General features: G+C 37.8%; 1 protein-coding gene across 1 annotated transcript; it reads right to left on the reverse strand.

The window, feature by feature from the left end:
* Nucleotides 1-35: 35 nt before the first annotated feature.
* Nucleotides 36-12,527, reverse strand: LOC127629692 (dual specificity protein phosphatase 14-like). Its single transcript, XM_052106905.1, has 2 exons — nt 12,245-12,527; nt 36-2,344 (listed from the first exon to the last, which is right to left on the reverse strand). Exon 2 carries the CDS (start codon nt 2,224-2,226, stop codon nt 1,594-1,596), a length of 633 nt encoding a protein of 210 aa, XP_051962865.1. The 5' UTR covers nt 2,227-2,344; nt 12,245-12,527; the 3' UTR covers nt 36-1,593.
* Between the last annotated feature and the right edge of the window lie 5,299 nt (nt 12,528-17,826).

A 17,826-nucleotide genomic window follows, 5' to 3' on the forward strand; every position in this document is an offset into this window, starting at 1 on the left:
TTTAATAGTTGAAATATACTGATTTCTTCAACAGTAGAATATACAATTAATTAAAAACCTTGGAGGTCATGGTAGGTGTGTCATTAGTTATTGTAAAAAAAAATGATTCACCTATGGAAAAAATTTATGGGTTTTTTACTTCCGGAACCAGACTGTTGTGCTAGATGTAAGGTAAAAAAAGTGAAACTGTGATTGCACCCAACTTACAACCCTTAAAACAGCCTTTTTTTGGGACCTGTGAGAACCCTGCATATGGATTCCTGACTTTGTGATTTTTGGAGCTTGAAAGTTCTGGTCACCATTCACGTGCATTGTATGGACCTACAGGGCTAAAATATTCCTCTAAAAATCTTTGTTTGTGTTCAGCAGAAGAATATACATGGGATGGCATGAGGGTGAGTAAATGATGAAAGAATTCTCATTTTTGGGTGATCTATCCCTTTAACATAGGTGTAGTAATTTGGTGTGTTAAACAATGTTTTGCAATGTTTTAATAACACCACAGCATGTACAGTTTTTGGGAAATCAACCTATAAATGGCTTGAAGTTGTCTTCACATTAAGCAAGGATAGAAGATTTAGAGAGTACATTTAAAAAAGGTAAACATTACATTGAAAACAGTTAAACTCAGTTGGAACAAAGTCAACTAAACAGTTGAACTAAGCAAATGCAACAATACAATATTTATTCATTTGAACACACTAATTAAAACACTTTAACATAAATTCAGGTTTTCCAATATGAATTAGTAAAAGCTTTGCTATGAGTCCTGTGACAGATGTCTTCTCTGCTTCACTACATTAAATATTTTAAAGAAACATCTTGACTTAAATAGTCATGACTTAAAGTTCAAAACAATTGAAATTGCAAAAGGACCAAATAGACTAAATTAATTGAAAAAATGACAGTGACCGCCATATTTAATAATCTGCTTTTTATAAACAAAATATTCCAAAGCTTTCAAAATGTTGATAGTCCTTTTTGGAGTACTACTGTTTTTTTTATTTTTTTTTTTTATGTCATTTAAAGATAGATTTTTCCTGTTATATTCAATATACACAAATCTGTTAAACTCACATAATATTGTAAAATATCCATCTTGTAAATATTTTTGTGGCTCTTAAGACCTTTCAAAACTATTGTCTTTTTTTTTTCTGCACAAAAGCTAAAGATATACATTGGAATACAACTTTTTTTTTTTTTTTCTCAAATGCTACCAGTAATCAAGAGCAGTCTGCTGCATTTCTCATCAAATGAAACAGCAGAACTAAGACAACAGTAGCACAATTTTATGGAAGGGCAAATATGTGATTCTGAGCACCTCATTTGGTTCCCAAAGTGCTTCTAAAATATCAGTTCAACATTAAAAAATGACCCTATCACTCCTAACCTCATAAAAGAGTGGACTCCAAGTGACGTTGTCCATCTCAAAAATGGACACAAACACCCAGGCAAGGACTCACATCTCACTTGATTCTCTTGCTGGAGAAACATGCATACATTTCAAAAGAGGTCGGGAGACAACAAAGTCAGAGATCAGTTATCGGACCTGTTAAATCTCCTCTACGCTTAAACCAAAGCCAAAACTCCTCTTCACAAGCCCCAGTAAGGTGCCAGGTTTCTGCGGTCCCGCTCGTACACGTCTGGCATGACCCCATATGGTGTCTGGATCATTTTCACAGAGTTCCTGCCAAACAGTTTCCTCTCGTAGTCAATAAGCTGTCGCCAGAATCCTCCGTTAGGACGAATGACGGGTCGCCGGGCCTTGACCCATGCGTGAGCTTCAGCCAGGGAAACTCTGTGGTACTTCATGAGGTAAGCCAAGCAAAGCGAGGCAGATCGGCTCACCCCAGCCGCGCAATGCACCAGGACGGCACCACGTTTGCGGCCAACGCTGTGGATCTTATCAGCCACACTGTCAAAATAAAGTGAGATCGGAGAATGAGGCATGTCGGCCAGTGGCACCTTTACATACTCCATGTGCGGCCAGTTGAAGTTGGGCAGCTCGATGGTGGCGTTTACCACGCAGGTGATTCCTTTGGACAGGAGGAGACTGCGGTTCGACGCCACATTCCCACGGCCAAGGAACAAGGAAGGGGTGATCTGGGCGATGCCACCCAACAGGCTGCTGGTCTCGGGCACCAGTCGAGGCACAGCTGTGGGCATCACTGAACTGCGGTGATGATGATGATGGTGGTGGAAGAACCCATGACTTCGGGAACCCATAGAGGAGTGCAGACAGTAGACAGAGAAACAGAAACCTTGAGGAGGCGCCAGGATCTCTTTCAGTTCTCCTTGGTCATCTTAATGCACCTGATGATATCACACAGACCATCGGACATATCTAAAACAAACCAAGAGGAACACAAGTTAATTTGAAAAATAAGTACATAAGTTATACACTAACCTGCAAACTCATCATTGCCACTTTGTTTATTCTCGATGAAGTTCAAAAACCTTTTGTGTGTATTGTTACTAGATTCACAACTTTGGACTGCCACTTGCACTGCACTGCATTGACACGTCCTATGTGAGATACCTGTGCCTTGTCCTATAAGCGACGCAAATATATGGATATATATAACTGGAAAGTATTGGCAAGGACAAATGCTGGCTGCATTCAATGCATCGAGTGCTTTTGAGGATGAAATAATCCCTGCATTTTTCAAAGTTTGCCAGATTACTGTCATTAATTAATTTAAAGATATTCAGAGTTTTGTTTGAGGCAAGTTAACTAGATGCATCGATATCTGTACACATTTTCTGTTGTTTTCCTGTGTTTTCTGTATAGCCATTTGTGGAGACTGATGCTGCGCCATTATTTGTGGCATCACATCTGTCTATTCTTGTGATATACCCCTAAATGGCACATAAAAACATACAAAAATAGAGAAACTATGGTTGGTCGCTTTACATGTCAGTCAAGTGGTCTCTTCCTGTCTAAGTAGGCAGTTCTTGGCCAAAATAAACTAGAATACGGACACAGCCTTTGCTGTTTAGTAAAAGTAAATTCAAGAATACTTTAAGTATATTACTGGGACTATCCTCATGGAGCAACTTGGGGTTATCTGCCTTGCTCAGAGGCACAATGGCAACAGCTCATGAGTTGGTTTTTGCAGGACTTGAACCTGCAACCTTCTGTTACCACTCCAGATTTGTATCCGCTATGCCACACCAATAAGTGAGCCCATTACTAGCTGAATATATGTTTTCAGGGGATGCTTTACAACAGTTGATGATAAAGCTTAATCCTTCATGGTAAAAAACAACAACATTAGCATGGGTGAATGCTGATTTAATGGTGTTAATTACTGTCCCCAGCTGATGTGCACGAGAGTATGAGGGGCATGCAGAGCAAGTGTTTACTGGAGCCTGGAGGAGCCGCATTAATCAAACAGAGAACAAGACTTATAAGTGAAAAATACACTGTCTGACGGGGAGAGTGATGAATTGTACGAAACAGGAGGGCAACCACCTTTATATAAAAAACATAATATTTTTTAAAAGTTCAGTTAAAAGAAGAGTTTTAAATATTTGCTCTGACAAAGATTTGATTATGATTCTTTATGATTCTACTTTGGAGTGAATTGGAAAGTTTCATGGCTGAAAAATCGCTTTGTCTTGTAAAAATGGGTATATTCTCAGGTAACATTCAGTGTACTCATTCAGTGCTGCCCCTTGGATGCCCCAGTGGATTCAGAGACTGCCAAAATCAGCTTCCTCCAATTATGCTGGCAGTCATGAAAAACAACTGAATGTAAAGCAGCTGTTTTTGCAGCCTGTCTTTCATACTTTAGCAAGGACAGACGGTATATTTACGCCTTGTGCACTGTATGTACTTTCTCATCATGCTTGAGGGCTCTTTATTATCCACATCTCACAGCAATGCACCCTTATTAGCATATCACAGATATCAATATCAATATGATAACTGTTGTGGTTGCAAACAGCACCTTTAATCCCTTTGGTATTACGGCACCTTATGCATAGCTACAGCTGGCACAGAGCTCTATAGCAACATAGAGCTCTGCGCCAGCTGTAGCTATTTCTTTCTCTATTTCTCTTTCAAAGTGTTAGGAAAAGGCAATATAGCCAAAAAAATAAAAAAATAAAAATCACAATATTACTGTTTCTCAATATTTTCAGCCTTTTTTTATATTCAATATAAATCTTAATATTTATGTGTTTTTTTACTCAGAACAAATCATTATTTGGACCACACAGATAGCCAAGTAGATTCATTCAATGATTAATGTAAGAACTAAAACTGCAAAAATTTAGTTGAAAATAATTAAGGCATGTTTTCCACCCGTTTTCCAATAAATGAAAACAAGGAAGAATTATATTTAATTAGTTACATTTATATGCACTAATATATCAATGCATTGTAATAAACAGAAACATTGACCAACATATATATTATTTACTAATATATGAAAAATTCCACATGGAGTGAACAGTTTGAACAAATAATTTTAAATACATGAAACATCCCAAATCCTACTCTGGTTTTGTTACTTAAAGGGATAGTTCACCACAAAAATTATGTCATTATTTACTCACTAGGTCTGGTTATGCAATACTAATAATTGCATATATGTTATGAATATTCAATATATTTTCCAGCTTGTTTAAACAATACACACTCTTGCAAAATGTTTATACACTTGTTGAAGCATAAGTATTCATGTGATTCATAAAGACCTGACACACATTAAAGTGGCAAGAGGGCAATCAATTTATGGCTGTGTCGTTGTGCTTGGTAGCCTGCTACTGTGTTAGCAATAATAAAACCCATCTTCCCCAGTTCGAGCAGGCTGTCTCCCTGAGCTGTCCTCTACACATCAAGAAATACAACAGCCTGCCTGCCATTCTCATGGGACACAGATTGCAATAACATCTACAGTCTCCAACATCCTCTCAAGCAGGGCAAACAATCCATCTCTTTCTCTGGCTGTTACTCATTTTTCACAATGGGAATGTATCACTGGGTTCCCATGATGTCTTTTGGTGCTCAGCTAGTTTTGCGTAGCCAGGTAGATTGGCCAAGAACCGGCCACTTAGACAGGAAAAACCGTCTAACTGACATGTGAAGGTGTTATTCACAGTTGGTTTTTACATTACAGTGGTTTAGGGGCAGGGTTATCAGAGATATAAAATATCATATTAAAAGACCGACATGGGGATTGGGGAAAGAAATAATTTATATAATGGTATTGGCACGGCAATCTCTACGAACGATTGCACAGAAAACACACAGGAAAATAGAAGAAAATGTGTAGAGTCTAAGTACAGCAAAGCAAACCTCATCACAGAGAATTTCAGACATAACTAAGCAACCAAAGCAGAAAGTCCAGCACTGCTCATGGATTTCTGCTTTACTTTCTGCCACGTTGCTCAAACGAAACTCTGAATATCTTTAAAAGATTAGATGTCACTAACCTGGCAAACCTGGGCAAACCTGGTGATAATTTTGGCCTCAAAAGCGCTCATTCTATCAATGTGGAACCTTGTGACCACAACTCTGTTTATGGGCAGACTGATAAAAAGTCCTGTGTGCGTCTCCTGGTGGAAGTTCCATCAAACCATCCAATCAGATTGGGACTGATTAACTTTAGAAAGTGTTTTACAGTTTTGTGAGCTATGCGCATCAGATGTTAGAGCACAGACTGTGGCCTTCTGAGGTTAAGACTTTTCTTTACAGCTTCCTGCTTGTTAAAACAAAAGGGCAGTCAGTGTCATTTTGGCAGACTGTTCTTTGGGAAATATGTGTGGTGTCCACCTGGCATAAGTTATATTGGAGAAAAAGCCCATTTCCAGACTGTACAGCTGAGAGATGAAAACTTTGTGAGCTGTTCTTGTTTGGTGACCCAGTGAGTAAGTAAGAAAAGTTCCGGAATAGCACTGACTGAGTCAAAGGCCTTACTGCTTACCAGTGATGGGTGTAATCCAATTACAAAGTAATCAGTTACTGTAATCTAATTATATTATAGTAAAAAAAGTAGTGTACCTCATTACATTCAAAATTCTTGTAATCAGATTACAGTTACAGACTTTTAATTAATGTAATTACTTTTAAGTACATTATAGAGTAATGCTTATTTCTAATATATTATTAATGTAGAATACATGAATTATGGCCCCATAATGAGTCATTGTGAAGGAGAAATGTGAGGAGTGGAGTGTAACAATGAACAAAGAAGGAATATAGATATTATTTTGAATTTGATGAGTGGAAGTATTTGAGAAAGTAACTTAAAGGTAAAGTAATTAGTAATGTAATCTGATTACAATTTTCGATAAATAATTTGTCACTTGTAGTTGATTAGTATTTTTAAGTACCCAACACTGCTGCTTCACTCTCTATGTACACTGAGAATGTCAAGTCAGGTCATATTTGTTTGAATAATGCTTTTTACAACACATTGTTTCAAAGCAGCTTTACAGATGCTGTAACAGAAAATTATGCTGTAATGTCTGTTATGCCTTAAAGTCCTCATTGAGCAGTTTAAATGAAAAACATGGTTGAAAATTATGCTTTAAAAATAAATTTGTCTTTATGCCCCCAATGAGAAAGCCAAAGGCGAAAGGAGAACGAGTGGACATGTGGAAAGATAGGAAAGAGCAAGACATAGAGGGAGAAGAGAAACAGAAAATGTAGGAACATTGGAGGCCTGGTCCTGTCATCATTCACCTTCATGTTGTTCCAGTACCTTCTGATTTTCTTCGGTGAAAAGTAATTCAGAAAGATTTTCAGGCTGTTCTTTTCCATATAAAAACAAACAGACTATAGTCATTTTCACATAAACAGCCTTTTCTAGAAAATGAATTGCAATTTTCAGTTTAGAGGTCATGTGTGAACCCAACACTTTTGAAGATACTGGTAAATTTAGCTCTGGGTATTTCTCTGAATGAAAGGTTTTAACATTACCTGAAAAGTTCAGTTTTAATGCTATGTATGAACGGAGTTGTAAGATTAACAGTTTGAGCAAGTATGAGGCCAGGACGCTCTGACATAAGATGGAGATGATTCAGTTACTCCAGAGTCAAAAACATTTCTTCAAATTGGACAGATAGTTCAATTATTACATTTAATTAGAGGATATAATAAATATTTGCTATTTTAGAACTGACTATATCAGAAATCTCGTAGTGTATGACGCTCCACGACTCAAATCTGATTCATATGATGAGCAGCCAATGAAATTCAACCACGCATGGCCACAACACTTGACCACGAAGAAATGGAGATGGTGAACAATGCTCAAAGTGGAGAAATCATTTAACGCCATTCACATCCATCTTGCCTAGCAGTCAATGTGCTCAGCCCGTTTATTTTTAGACTCAGAAAAGAGAAGCAGCAACATCAATGGCAGCGCTCCCGTACATCAATGTTTGTTTATATTTTTGTGTAAAAAAATTTAGCCGTAGTTATCTTCAGTCGTTTAGTGTGTGTTGCCCAGTTTTTATCTGTAGCATTAACATTGTCGGTAAGTGTGTGTAAATACCTAGTATTTTTAGATTTTAGAAGAGATGTACTGTAATCCATTCTAAAAGCACTTCTCTTCATCTGAGTGGATGAAGAAATTTGTCGACTGATAAAATATTACATCTTATCAAACACTACATCTCAGAGTTTAATGGCATTTTGGTGCTGATATGTAAATGGTTGCAAAACGGAAAAAAGAAGGAAACCATTGCATGTGTGAAAAGCAGATGTGCTACATTTACCAGAAAAAATAATCCAACAATTTTACCGCTGTTTACCAGGATGCATACGTGAAAAGAGCTTATGTAGGGGGCCCTATGAAATGCCTTTTCCCCCCACATTCCGTGTTTTAAATTTTTTTTTTTTTAATTCTCATGGGACAAATGAAAACAGAACAATTACTTTTCAACATACAAATGCATTATTTTTATCAAAGGAAGAGCTTCTATACCGATCCTCACAGCATAATCCAAAATCCAAAATTTGAATTTGTATTTATTTATTTTGTCAAATACACTGCTGCACAGTAGAGCATCACAGTTTTAATGAAAGCAGAAATTAACTCTTGCTTGAGATATTGCTTAAATATAAAGTAATTATTATTGATATACTATTATTAATATCATTATTATTACTACTACATTGAATATTACATTTTACTAAACAGAAGTAATATATTTCTGTCGAGTTTTTTAAGTTTCAGGCATCTAATTAAAGTTAGCTTTTATATTGACCGGATGTTATTGACAACTTCTCTCACCTTCGGAAAAGCACTCCGCTATATGGGCCAATGTGCTTTTTAAACCGCAAAAGTCTATGATCTAATATATAGTGTGCTTATACAGTGAATAAAGTGCTCTGCTCTTTGTCAATAATACACACACAGAGCGCATGTGATGTTAATGGTGCGGTTAGTGTGTAAGCATTGACTTCTCACATTCACTTACTGATGAAGCATGCGGCTCAGCAAGACTGTATAGGCTATTTGTTTAATTAAATCTCAGCCTTTTGTGGTTTAATCATCCCAATAGGACATATCACAATTTAATATGATTAATTTTGAATACATACATAAATTGTATCCCAAATATATGTCAGTTTCTGTGACATTCCGCATTCTACAGTTTATTCCGTTTTTATGATTCTGCGATTACGTCTATTTTCTGCAATGCGGAAATCATAGCGCACTACTTATGATAGCTTTGTGAGAGGAACAAAACAAATCAATGTTGTTATACACTGACAAGCTTCCCATCCGCCGTAGCTCTCAAATATCATTAGCACTTCCACAAATTCAAACTTGACGTGGTTACGAAACATGCGACAACCAGTGGCGTTTTCTTGACATCATAATTGATGCAACATGTCTTGATACAATAAATTTGAATATGCACATAAATTAGATATGAATGGGAAGGGACGATTTTCAGCTAATAAATGCAAAAATGTTGGTATGTTTCTCACATAAGCCTATACAGGTTTAGAACAACATAAAGATGAGTAAATGATGACAGAATATTCATGTTTGACTATTCCTTGAAAACTGAACATGTGCTTCTTGTATCATCAAAATGCACTTTGGCTTGAGTGTCTATGAAAAGATTGTTGATTACAAGCAATCAATCAGTCTTTAATGAATGTCTTCTCCATTGGAAGCCGAGCCATTTCTTTTACTTGAGACACATTAATTCACTCTCTTCACTCTTCACCTTTAGACTGGCATATACACATGTATTCTTGGCATGACAGTAATGGGCTGCTATGTCAACCTCACACACACACACACACACATGCACGCATCACTCAGTGTGTCTCTGGATCTGTCAACACCAGAGCAGATCACAAATTCTGTACTGCAGGTCTCGGATACCACCTCTATCAGTGAGAATATTCTCCCAGAGTCTGATTCCACCTCCGCCAGCATTAATGGGAACGAGAGGCACCTGCTGAGAAACTCGACCCCCAAAATGGCAGCCCTTCTTCCACACCAAATGTGGAATACAGGAAACTGAACCTGAGCCATGTTTACACTACCCCCATCTTGTCAATAGCCTAATGAAACAATGCATGCTGATTCAACAAGTGCCTCCAAATTAAAGCATTAAACAACGAAACTGTGAACATTTTTAAAGATTAAACATGAATATATTACATACTATCAGCCTAATAGACTTATCAGTCCTTTTTCTTTTGAATTAATGAGGTTTAAAAGGAACTTTTAATAAAAACAAATGAAACATTTAATTGCAAATGGTGCATCTTGACATTTCCATATCTAGTTATCAGTAGTTGTCAGCCGATATAGTTTTTGCAATAATTAAATAAAGCTGATTCATTAAACAGTAGTATGCGTATGCGCCTGGAATTATTTGTACTGATTAGTGGGTCCACAAGGTGGCAACATTTACATTTGAGCCATTGCTCTCAAGAAGAAGCACTTGAATGAGACGTAATCTCTGGTACACAACAGAAGAATTTGGAAACAACAGCAGCGGATGTGCACATCAAGAATGCGTGTGTAAGGAGGTCAGGAGATGCATTTGTGTATCTCCAGTCTGAAGGTATATAAAAATCTTTGAGGGTCTAAACTCTTGAAGATAAATAGTCCAGTATCTCATAGCAGTCATAGCGTGCACGCGCCAACCGCACGTGTATGCGCGCACAGTCAACTGAAGCATACTTTGAAATTCTAGAGCCCAAAGTATACTTCGGTTCTGACACTAACGCTTAAGACTGAATTATACTTTCGCACTTGGCCACTGCATCCAGTTGAACATGCCTCGGTACTCACGGGGTCGATAGATTTACCTTCAAACGTCTGTGCCTTTAAACTGGGTGTGTTATTATTCAGGTATGCTGTTATACATATACTGACTTTATCTTACTTGCTCTGCGATATTCTTTTCAAACTGTTGTGAGTTCATAACAAATTTGCCGCAATCTCACTACTGATAATTTTCACATGCAAATGAGCTTTGGAGCAAACTTGTGTAAAATTGTCCATTGTTGCCAAAGGTTTGCTGGAGGTTCACCACTACCAGCAAACAGCTGCTAATTTCTGGCAAACATGTGCGGCGAATCAAAAGCTCATCTGCATGTGAAAATAACAAGTGGCAAATTTGAGCCTAGTTTAGATCTTTTGTAAGGGAGTAGTTGATTTGAAAGATAAAACTCACCGTAGAAACAAATAGTTAACACGAATCTCGTGATAGCGGCCCTTGTGGCAATGTTGATGTAACAAGGTTTAAAATGGGCAAGGAGGAAGCAGGAACCGGCTGAACAGTCAAAATAATGTTTAATGAAAACTTAAAAAGACATAAACATAAACACACACACACACACACACACACACGGCAGCTGTGTGTGGCTCTCCCTCTCTCAAACTGCCACATCCGGCTTAGCTTTATCCCTCTCCTCGGCTGATTGGCCCAATTGGGGTACGCACGGCCCGCTCCCGCCCTCCTCCTCGTCACAGTTGAGAATGTAATGCGTAGTTGCGTTAAGTAATGAATTGTGGTCTGACACATTTCAGAACATAACAACGTGTGAAATCGAGCTTGAGTTGCAAGATGCGCCTGCTTTCTCGTTCTTCCGTAGAGTATGTTTCGGTTCTTATAGCGTCTACTGAACATGATCCCGTCACAGTATACTTAATTTGACTGTATGCTCATATCACAGGCTCCTAGGCGTTACGATTATGAGATACTGGACTGGACTATTTCTCAAATGTGAGTGTTTCCACCTTGTGGACCCACTAATTAGAGCAAATAATTGCAGGCGCATGCGCATTCTGTGCATTCAAAGACACTCGGTTAGAAAAACGAGGCTGCACGCATGCTCCAGCACGCTGCTGATCACGCGTCCTGTACGCAAATGTTAACGTTCGCGTCATAACCAAATTATACTTTGAGCTTTTGTTTACAGCTTACAGGATATTTAAGTTGAATAAAATATCTATTAGAATAAATGAACTTGTAACGTGGATAATTTGAATGCAGCAGTGGGAAGTCTGAAATCACTACTGACGCGCCAGGTCTTTATTTAATGTAGGCTTAGTTTGTGAAGTGTACACATTTCTTCGAGTGAACAACATGGTCGCAAGAAAACATTACTTATTAAAGAAAGTTGGCTGAACTTAAGACAATAATGGTTGGGCAAACACAGGGGGTGAATGGAACAGGCTGATGCCTGAGCTGTATAACTGCAGCTCGTATTATGTTGCATTTAGCGCCTCTTGTCTGACTCTGTCACGCACATCAACCTGTTCCACTCCTTCTATGGCATCCATTTCATCCATTGAAAAAAGACGTTATAGGCTAACGTAAGATTCCACAAAATACATACAAATTACATGATGACGAACATGTTGGCTACACAGTTTGTTACAAAATTAATATTTAGTTCCAACTCTGATGACAGAAAATAATTGTGAACGTGGCAAATAAACAACACGGAAAATTACAACTATTCTGCGCCGCGTACCCGAAGTGTGTGCGCTCACTTCGCGTGCGTTATTACGGGCGTTTTTCTTTCTCTTTCTTTAAAATATAAATGCGTATAACATTAGCAATTGTGTCGGAGAAGTACAATTGTAAATGCGTCCAATTTCCGAGACATAAAGTGATTAGATAAACACCAGAACAGCTGTATTTAGTAGGCGAAATTCACATTGTTGCGTCAACATGTTTGTTCTATTTAATGAGATTTCTCGTGTCTATTTCACCCGCTCCAAATATCACCAAAGAAGAGACTTACCTCGTTACTTCAAAACATTGAAGGCGAATGTCCTCTAAAAATATGTTCGGGTTAATTGATTAGAGGCAGAATTGATTTAGAGCAGCGCTAGCGAGCAGATATTTTGGGAATGTTCCGTAAAAACTCCACGCGCTTTTCCAGTGATGGAGGTGAGCGTGCGCGCGTCTCTGTGGTGCGTGGGTATGACAACAGGAAATTTTCTATTGGGAAACATACGCTTATAGAGCACAGAAGCGCCTCCTCCGTTCAACACTACAGACAGTCCTCGTACTGACACATCACGATCGACACTCAACTATAAATATGACAAGAAATTCAGAACAACAAACATCATGTGCAAATGTACATCACGCGCGCGCTAGTGAACCTCGCGCACAGCATGTTTACGAGGGTGGGAAAATTGTGGGGGGTGGGGGGTGGGGGTCCTTTAAAATATTAATTAATTCTCTCATCACCTTTTACTCACCCTCATGCCATCACCCATGACTTTCTTTCTTCTGCTGAACACAAATATATTTTATAATATTTGTAAAAGAATATCTCAGCTCTGTAGGTCCAAACAATGCAAGTGAATGGTGGCCAGTACTTTGAAGTCCCAAAAATCACATAGCCTAAAGGCAGCATAAATGTAATCCGTATGACTCAGGTGGTTAAATCTGCGTCTTTTGAAGCGATATGACATTCTGAAAGTAAAGAAGGAGATTTATAGTAAAACGGATTTAAAAATGTATCGGTTTCTCATCCAAATTGAATACTTTTATGCTTCTTTTATGTGATTTTTGGAGCTTCAAAGTACTGGCCACTATTCACTTGTATTGTTTGGACCTACAGAGCAGAGATATTCTTCTACAAATATTTGTTTGTGTTCAGCAGAAGAAAGAATGTAATCTGGGATGGCATGAGTGTGAGAAAATTAGAGAAATTAAATTTTTGGGTGAACTATTCCTTTAAGCCAGAACATCTCTTTATGGTTCAGTTGTGCTGTAATTGAGCAGCTTCTGCAATCATACATCTTAAGCACAAATGTCATGCTTATTGAAGTCAAGACTTAAACAACGACTGGAACAAACAACACGGCAGGCAATCTTTATGCTCGATTTTCAGTCTCTCGTTACAGTCAAGTGGTGCCAGAGGGTATTTTTTTCAGAGATATTTCACCTTGGAGTGACAAACATAGAGCAGTAGTGTTTGAATTTCCAGTGTCTAGTGTTGTCAGAGATGGGAATGGTCTGAAAAGAGCGAGGACAAAAAAGTCAGTGGCATACCTGATACTCTCTGCTGGGGAGAGAGCTCAAGCCCAATAGAGGCTCTGATTGTTCAATGTATTTCTTCTGCTCTGAACAACACCGGCAGTGAGATTTTTTTTTTTGAAAGAACTGCTAGGTGTGTAAAGGATGATGCAGGATGGTGTAACTTCGGTTTTCTTTAAAGAGCCAATGAATGAAGTTTTATGGGATTTAGTCCATGTCTGTTTACTTTAGGTCAATCAACAGTGCGAATGTCATCATACCTTGTCAAAATCTTTATCACATAGAATTACATGCCTGGAAATGTAAATAAATCCATTGAACCTTTTCCAGCGGTTACACATTATAACATTCAACATCAGAGTGAAAATAACATGTAAAATAAATCTGAACAATGATGGGAAATTAATAAGTAAAATTGTTAAGAAGTGGAAAGCACATGTCACCACACAGAAACCTTGCCTAGATCAGGCCGTCCCTCTAAACTGGTTGACCATGCGAGGAGGATATTGATCAGGACTTGACTATCAAGAGGCCAAAGACAACTTTGAAGGATTGACATGCCCTTATTGCTGAGATTGATCAGTCTGTGCATGTGACACAATCTCCCAAGCTTTACACAAAGCTGGCATGTATGGCAGGATGGCAAGAAAGAAGCCTGTTCTGAAGAAGTGCAACAGTCTCATTTGCATTTTGCAAAAAAAAAAAAAAAACACTTTGGAGGATTCTAATACGATAAACCATGGTTTTACTATAATAATACTGTATCCATATAGTAGCTTTAACCAAATGGGTAATAGTGAGTCACTGGGGAGAGAGCTCAAGCCCAAGAAGGGCTCTATGTGTTCAATGATTTTCTTATTCTCTGAACAACACCAGCAGTGAGAATTTAGTTTAAAGAACTGCTAGGTGTGTGAAGGATGATGCTGGATGATGTAACTTCGGTTTTCTTTAAAGAGCCAATGAAATCAAATGTGTTTTATAACTTCATATACATGCAGGTGTTGACAAAGTTAACTTTTTGCAGATATTGCTGACTAATCTTGTATAAAATGCTCTCTAAAATGAGAATGATTTTGATGGGCTGGAACATAAACAGAAGGGTATTAGCAAGCCTGCCCTAACTTCCTGATTCAAACGGAAATTCCTCACCACAGGAAAGTAATTTGGGTTCATCAAACCATTTCTTTGCATATTTAATGATCAATGCATTTTTAAAATGAATGAAAGGCAAAAGCATATTCTATTTTTAAGAGTTAATGCATTTTAACTTTGCATTAACATATTTAAAACATCCCATCTTACATTTGTATAGAGCCCACAGTGGTTCCCATCCCTGTTCCTGGAGCCCCCCAAACACTACACATTTGGATATCTCCCTAATCAAACACACCAGATTTAACTCATCAGCTCGTCTATGGAGACTCCAAGACCTGAATTGGTCATGTCATAAAAGGGAGATATACAAAATGTGCAGTGTTGGTGGGCCACCAGGAACAGAGTTGGGAACCGCAGGGAGGGAATTTATTTTTTGAAATAGTTTTTTATAATAAATAAACTATGGTTATAGTAATATTGTAGTAACCATGATTATAGTATGGTTTGTTGGTGGAAACCATGCTTTTACTACAGAAATATCATATAGTAGGTTTAGCCTAATGGTAAATAGTTTTACTATAGAAATATTGTCATAATCACGGTTAGTCCTGTGATTAGTGTAATAAAACTATGGTTAATTTTCGTAAGGGTAAACCAACTTTTTTTTTTTTGCTGCAGCTACACTTTTGACTGGAGTTTTCTACAGGTAAACTCTGGTATTTGTAGCAAAACCATAAACACAAAATAATGCCTTTTATTACTGTAGTTTTTGTTTTTTCCTGTGCCATGTTTTGACAACAAATATCATGATTAAAATATGGTTCTTGTAGTAAAACCATAGTAAATGTTGTGGTTATGGCTCTACTACAAATACCTAGTTAAACTATAGTTGCTATGGTAAAACCATGGTAAATTTAGTTGTTACTATGGTTTTACTACAAATACCACAATTCAAGTAGGGTTACATGGTTAATTTATTGCAAGGGAGCGTAAAACTTTGTGCAAGGGAACGCAGAATTTCAGAGAATAAGTTATCTTCCTGTCCTCTATGAGGCTCTGTACATATGACATTTATATAAGATAAATTCAATAACATTGCACTTTAAACACTTTATGATATTCAGGATTCTCAGTGACAGTATAATGGGAACTTGGTTGTCCATTACTACAGTAATAACCAACTAAGCAATGCAATTTGATGTGCACACTGAGAAACTGTTTAAGGAAACATGATTGTTGGACAGGAATGTTATACTCACTGGTATGTAGCTGATCATTGCTCAAAATAGGAAGAGTGATACAGGGAGAAAGAGGGATATAGTGAGAGAGAGAGAGAGAGAGGGCTGAGAGCTGTAGGGATGGGACACTACTGCAAATAAAATATCAGATGAGTCAGTCATTGCAGCGAGACAGTGAGCTTTAATGTTTCCACTGAACGCAGAATATTTACAGTGACAGTGTCAGGGAAACAAGGAATAATCTGATCTTAATGTTGGTACTCAACCAGCATTATCTGAGCTGGCCATTCACTGAAAACATGAGGGGTGTTCATGACAGGAATGATGACATAGTTCAGGCACTGCCCTGTTGTCAAGATAATGGCAACTCATCGCTTTGTATTGAGGCCAATGTCTAATTAAATCATTGGAAAAGAATTTTGAACATGGCAGTTAACCCATTTGAGTGCCCCTGTGTGAGAGCTGGAACAGAAATAGATGTGGTGTGCCGGGCATGCTGGCAGAAGTCCAGAGCATTCTAGCTCTCTGGAGACATGCGTCCTGTTATCTTCCAAAATCTCCCTTCAGTACAGACAGGCTGATATTGGGAAGTTTTGCCTTCCACAAGTATCTGGAAACACTAGAGACATCTAGCCTTCGAGCACACAGGTCCAATGTTGTGAACGAATCGAAATGTACTGAGTTCTAAACATGCTAAGTTCTATCAACAGAATTTGTGGCATCTTGTCAATTGCCACAAAAGATTATTTTGCCTTGTCCATCATTTTGAAAAAACTAAAATTGTGTTTAATGCACATAGAATGGAAGTCTATAGTGCATGACATTGTGGAGGGTTTCAAAGCATGAATGTGCAGCTCGTATTTTTGTTAAAATGCTATTAAATCCACACCAATTTTGTTAATTCAGTTGTCTAAATAATCCTTTAAGCGATGGGACTATAGTTATAGGTGATTAAATATTTGGCTGTGTTGATCTTCTGCACGCATCACTGTAAAGTTTCTAGGGTAACTGGCTTTACATGGTCATGATGACAAGAGTTGAAAGATTGGACATAAAAGGTTAGTTAGCACTTTAATCAAACTAATCTCATGTTAACATATAGAACTTTTAAGTCTCATGGCTATACTTCCTAAACAGTGGGCATTTTAACTTTTTCAGTACATTCAGTACAAATTCCAGTACACTGCCTTACCCCATAGACTTCTATTGTTAGTGCATTACTCTTAACCAGGCTGCTGAGGTGATATGGAAGCCCAGGTTGCTTTGATAGCGGCCTTCAGCTCATCTGTATTGTTGGATCTGGTGTCTCTCATTTTCCTCTTGACAATACCACATAGATTCTCTATGGGGTTCAGGTCAGGCGAGTTGGCTGGCCAATCAAGCACAGTAATACCATGGTCAGCAAACCAGTTACTAGTAGTTTTGGCACTGTGGGCAGGTGCCAAATCCTGCTGGAAAAGGAAATCAGCATCTCCATAAAGCTTGTCATCAGATGGAAGCATGAAGTGCTCTAAAATCTCCTGGTAGAAGCCTGCATTGACTCTCGTCTTGAGAAAACACAGTGGACCAACACCAGTAGATGACATGGCACCCCAAACCATCACTGACTGTGGAAACTTCACACTGAACTTCAAGCAACTTGGATTCTGTGCCTCTCCACTCTTCCTCCAGACTCTGGGACCTTGATTTCCAAATAAAATGCAAAATTTACTTTCATCTTGGACCACTGAGCAATAATTATTTGCAGTAATTTGTGCAAAAGGAGCCCTCACCAAGTATTGAATGCATAAATTAACATACTTTTCAGAAGGTCGATATTTCTGTATTATAAATTCTTTATTCTTATATTCTACTTAGAATTATGTATTAGATTAGATATTAGATATTTAGGATTTTTGGAAAAGGCTTGAACTATTTCACTTTATGTGTAATGAATCTAGAATATATACACTTTTTGAATTAAATTACTTTAATTTAAATTTCCACAATATTCAGATTT

This window comes from Xyrauchen texanus, chromosome 36 (genome assembly GCF_025860055.1).
Source record: "Xyrauchen texanus isolate HMW12.3.18 chromosome 36, RBS_HiC_50CHRs, whole genome shotgun sequence".
In the NCBI taxonomy this organism is placed as follows: Eukaryota; Metazoa; Chordata; class Actinopteri; order Cypriniformes; family Catostomidae; genus Xyrauchen; species Xyrauchen texanus.

Excerpts from the sequence above, each read along its gene's own strand:
- LOC127629692 (XM_052106905.1), bottom strand. The coding sequence starts at position 2,226 with ATGGGTTCCCGAAGTCATGGGTTCTTCCACCACCATCATCATCATCAC.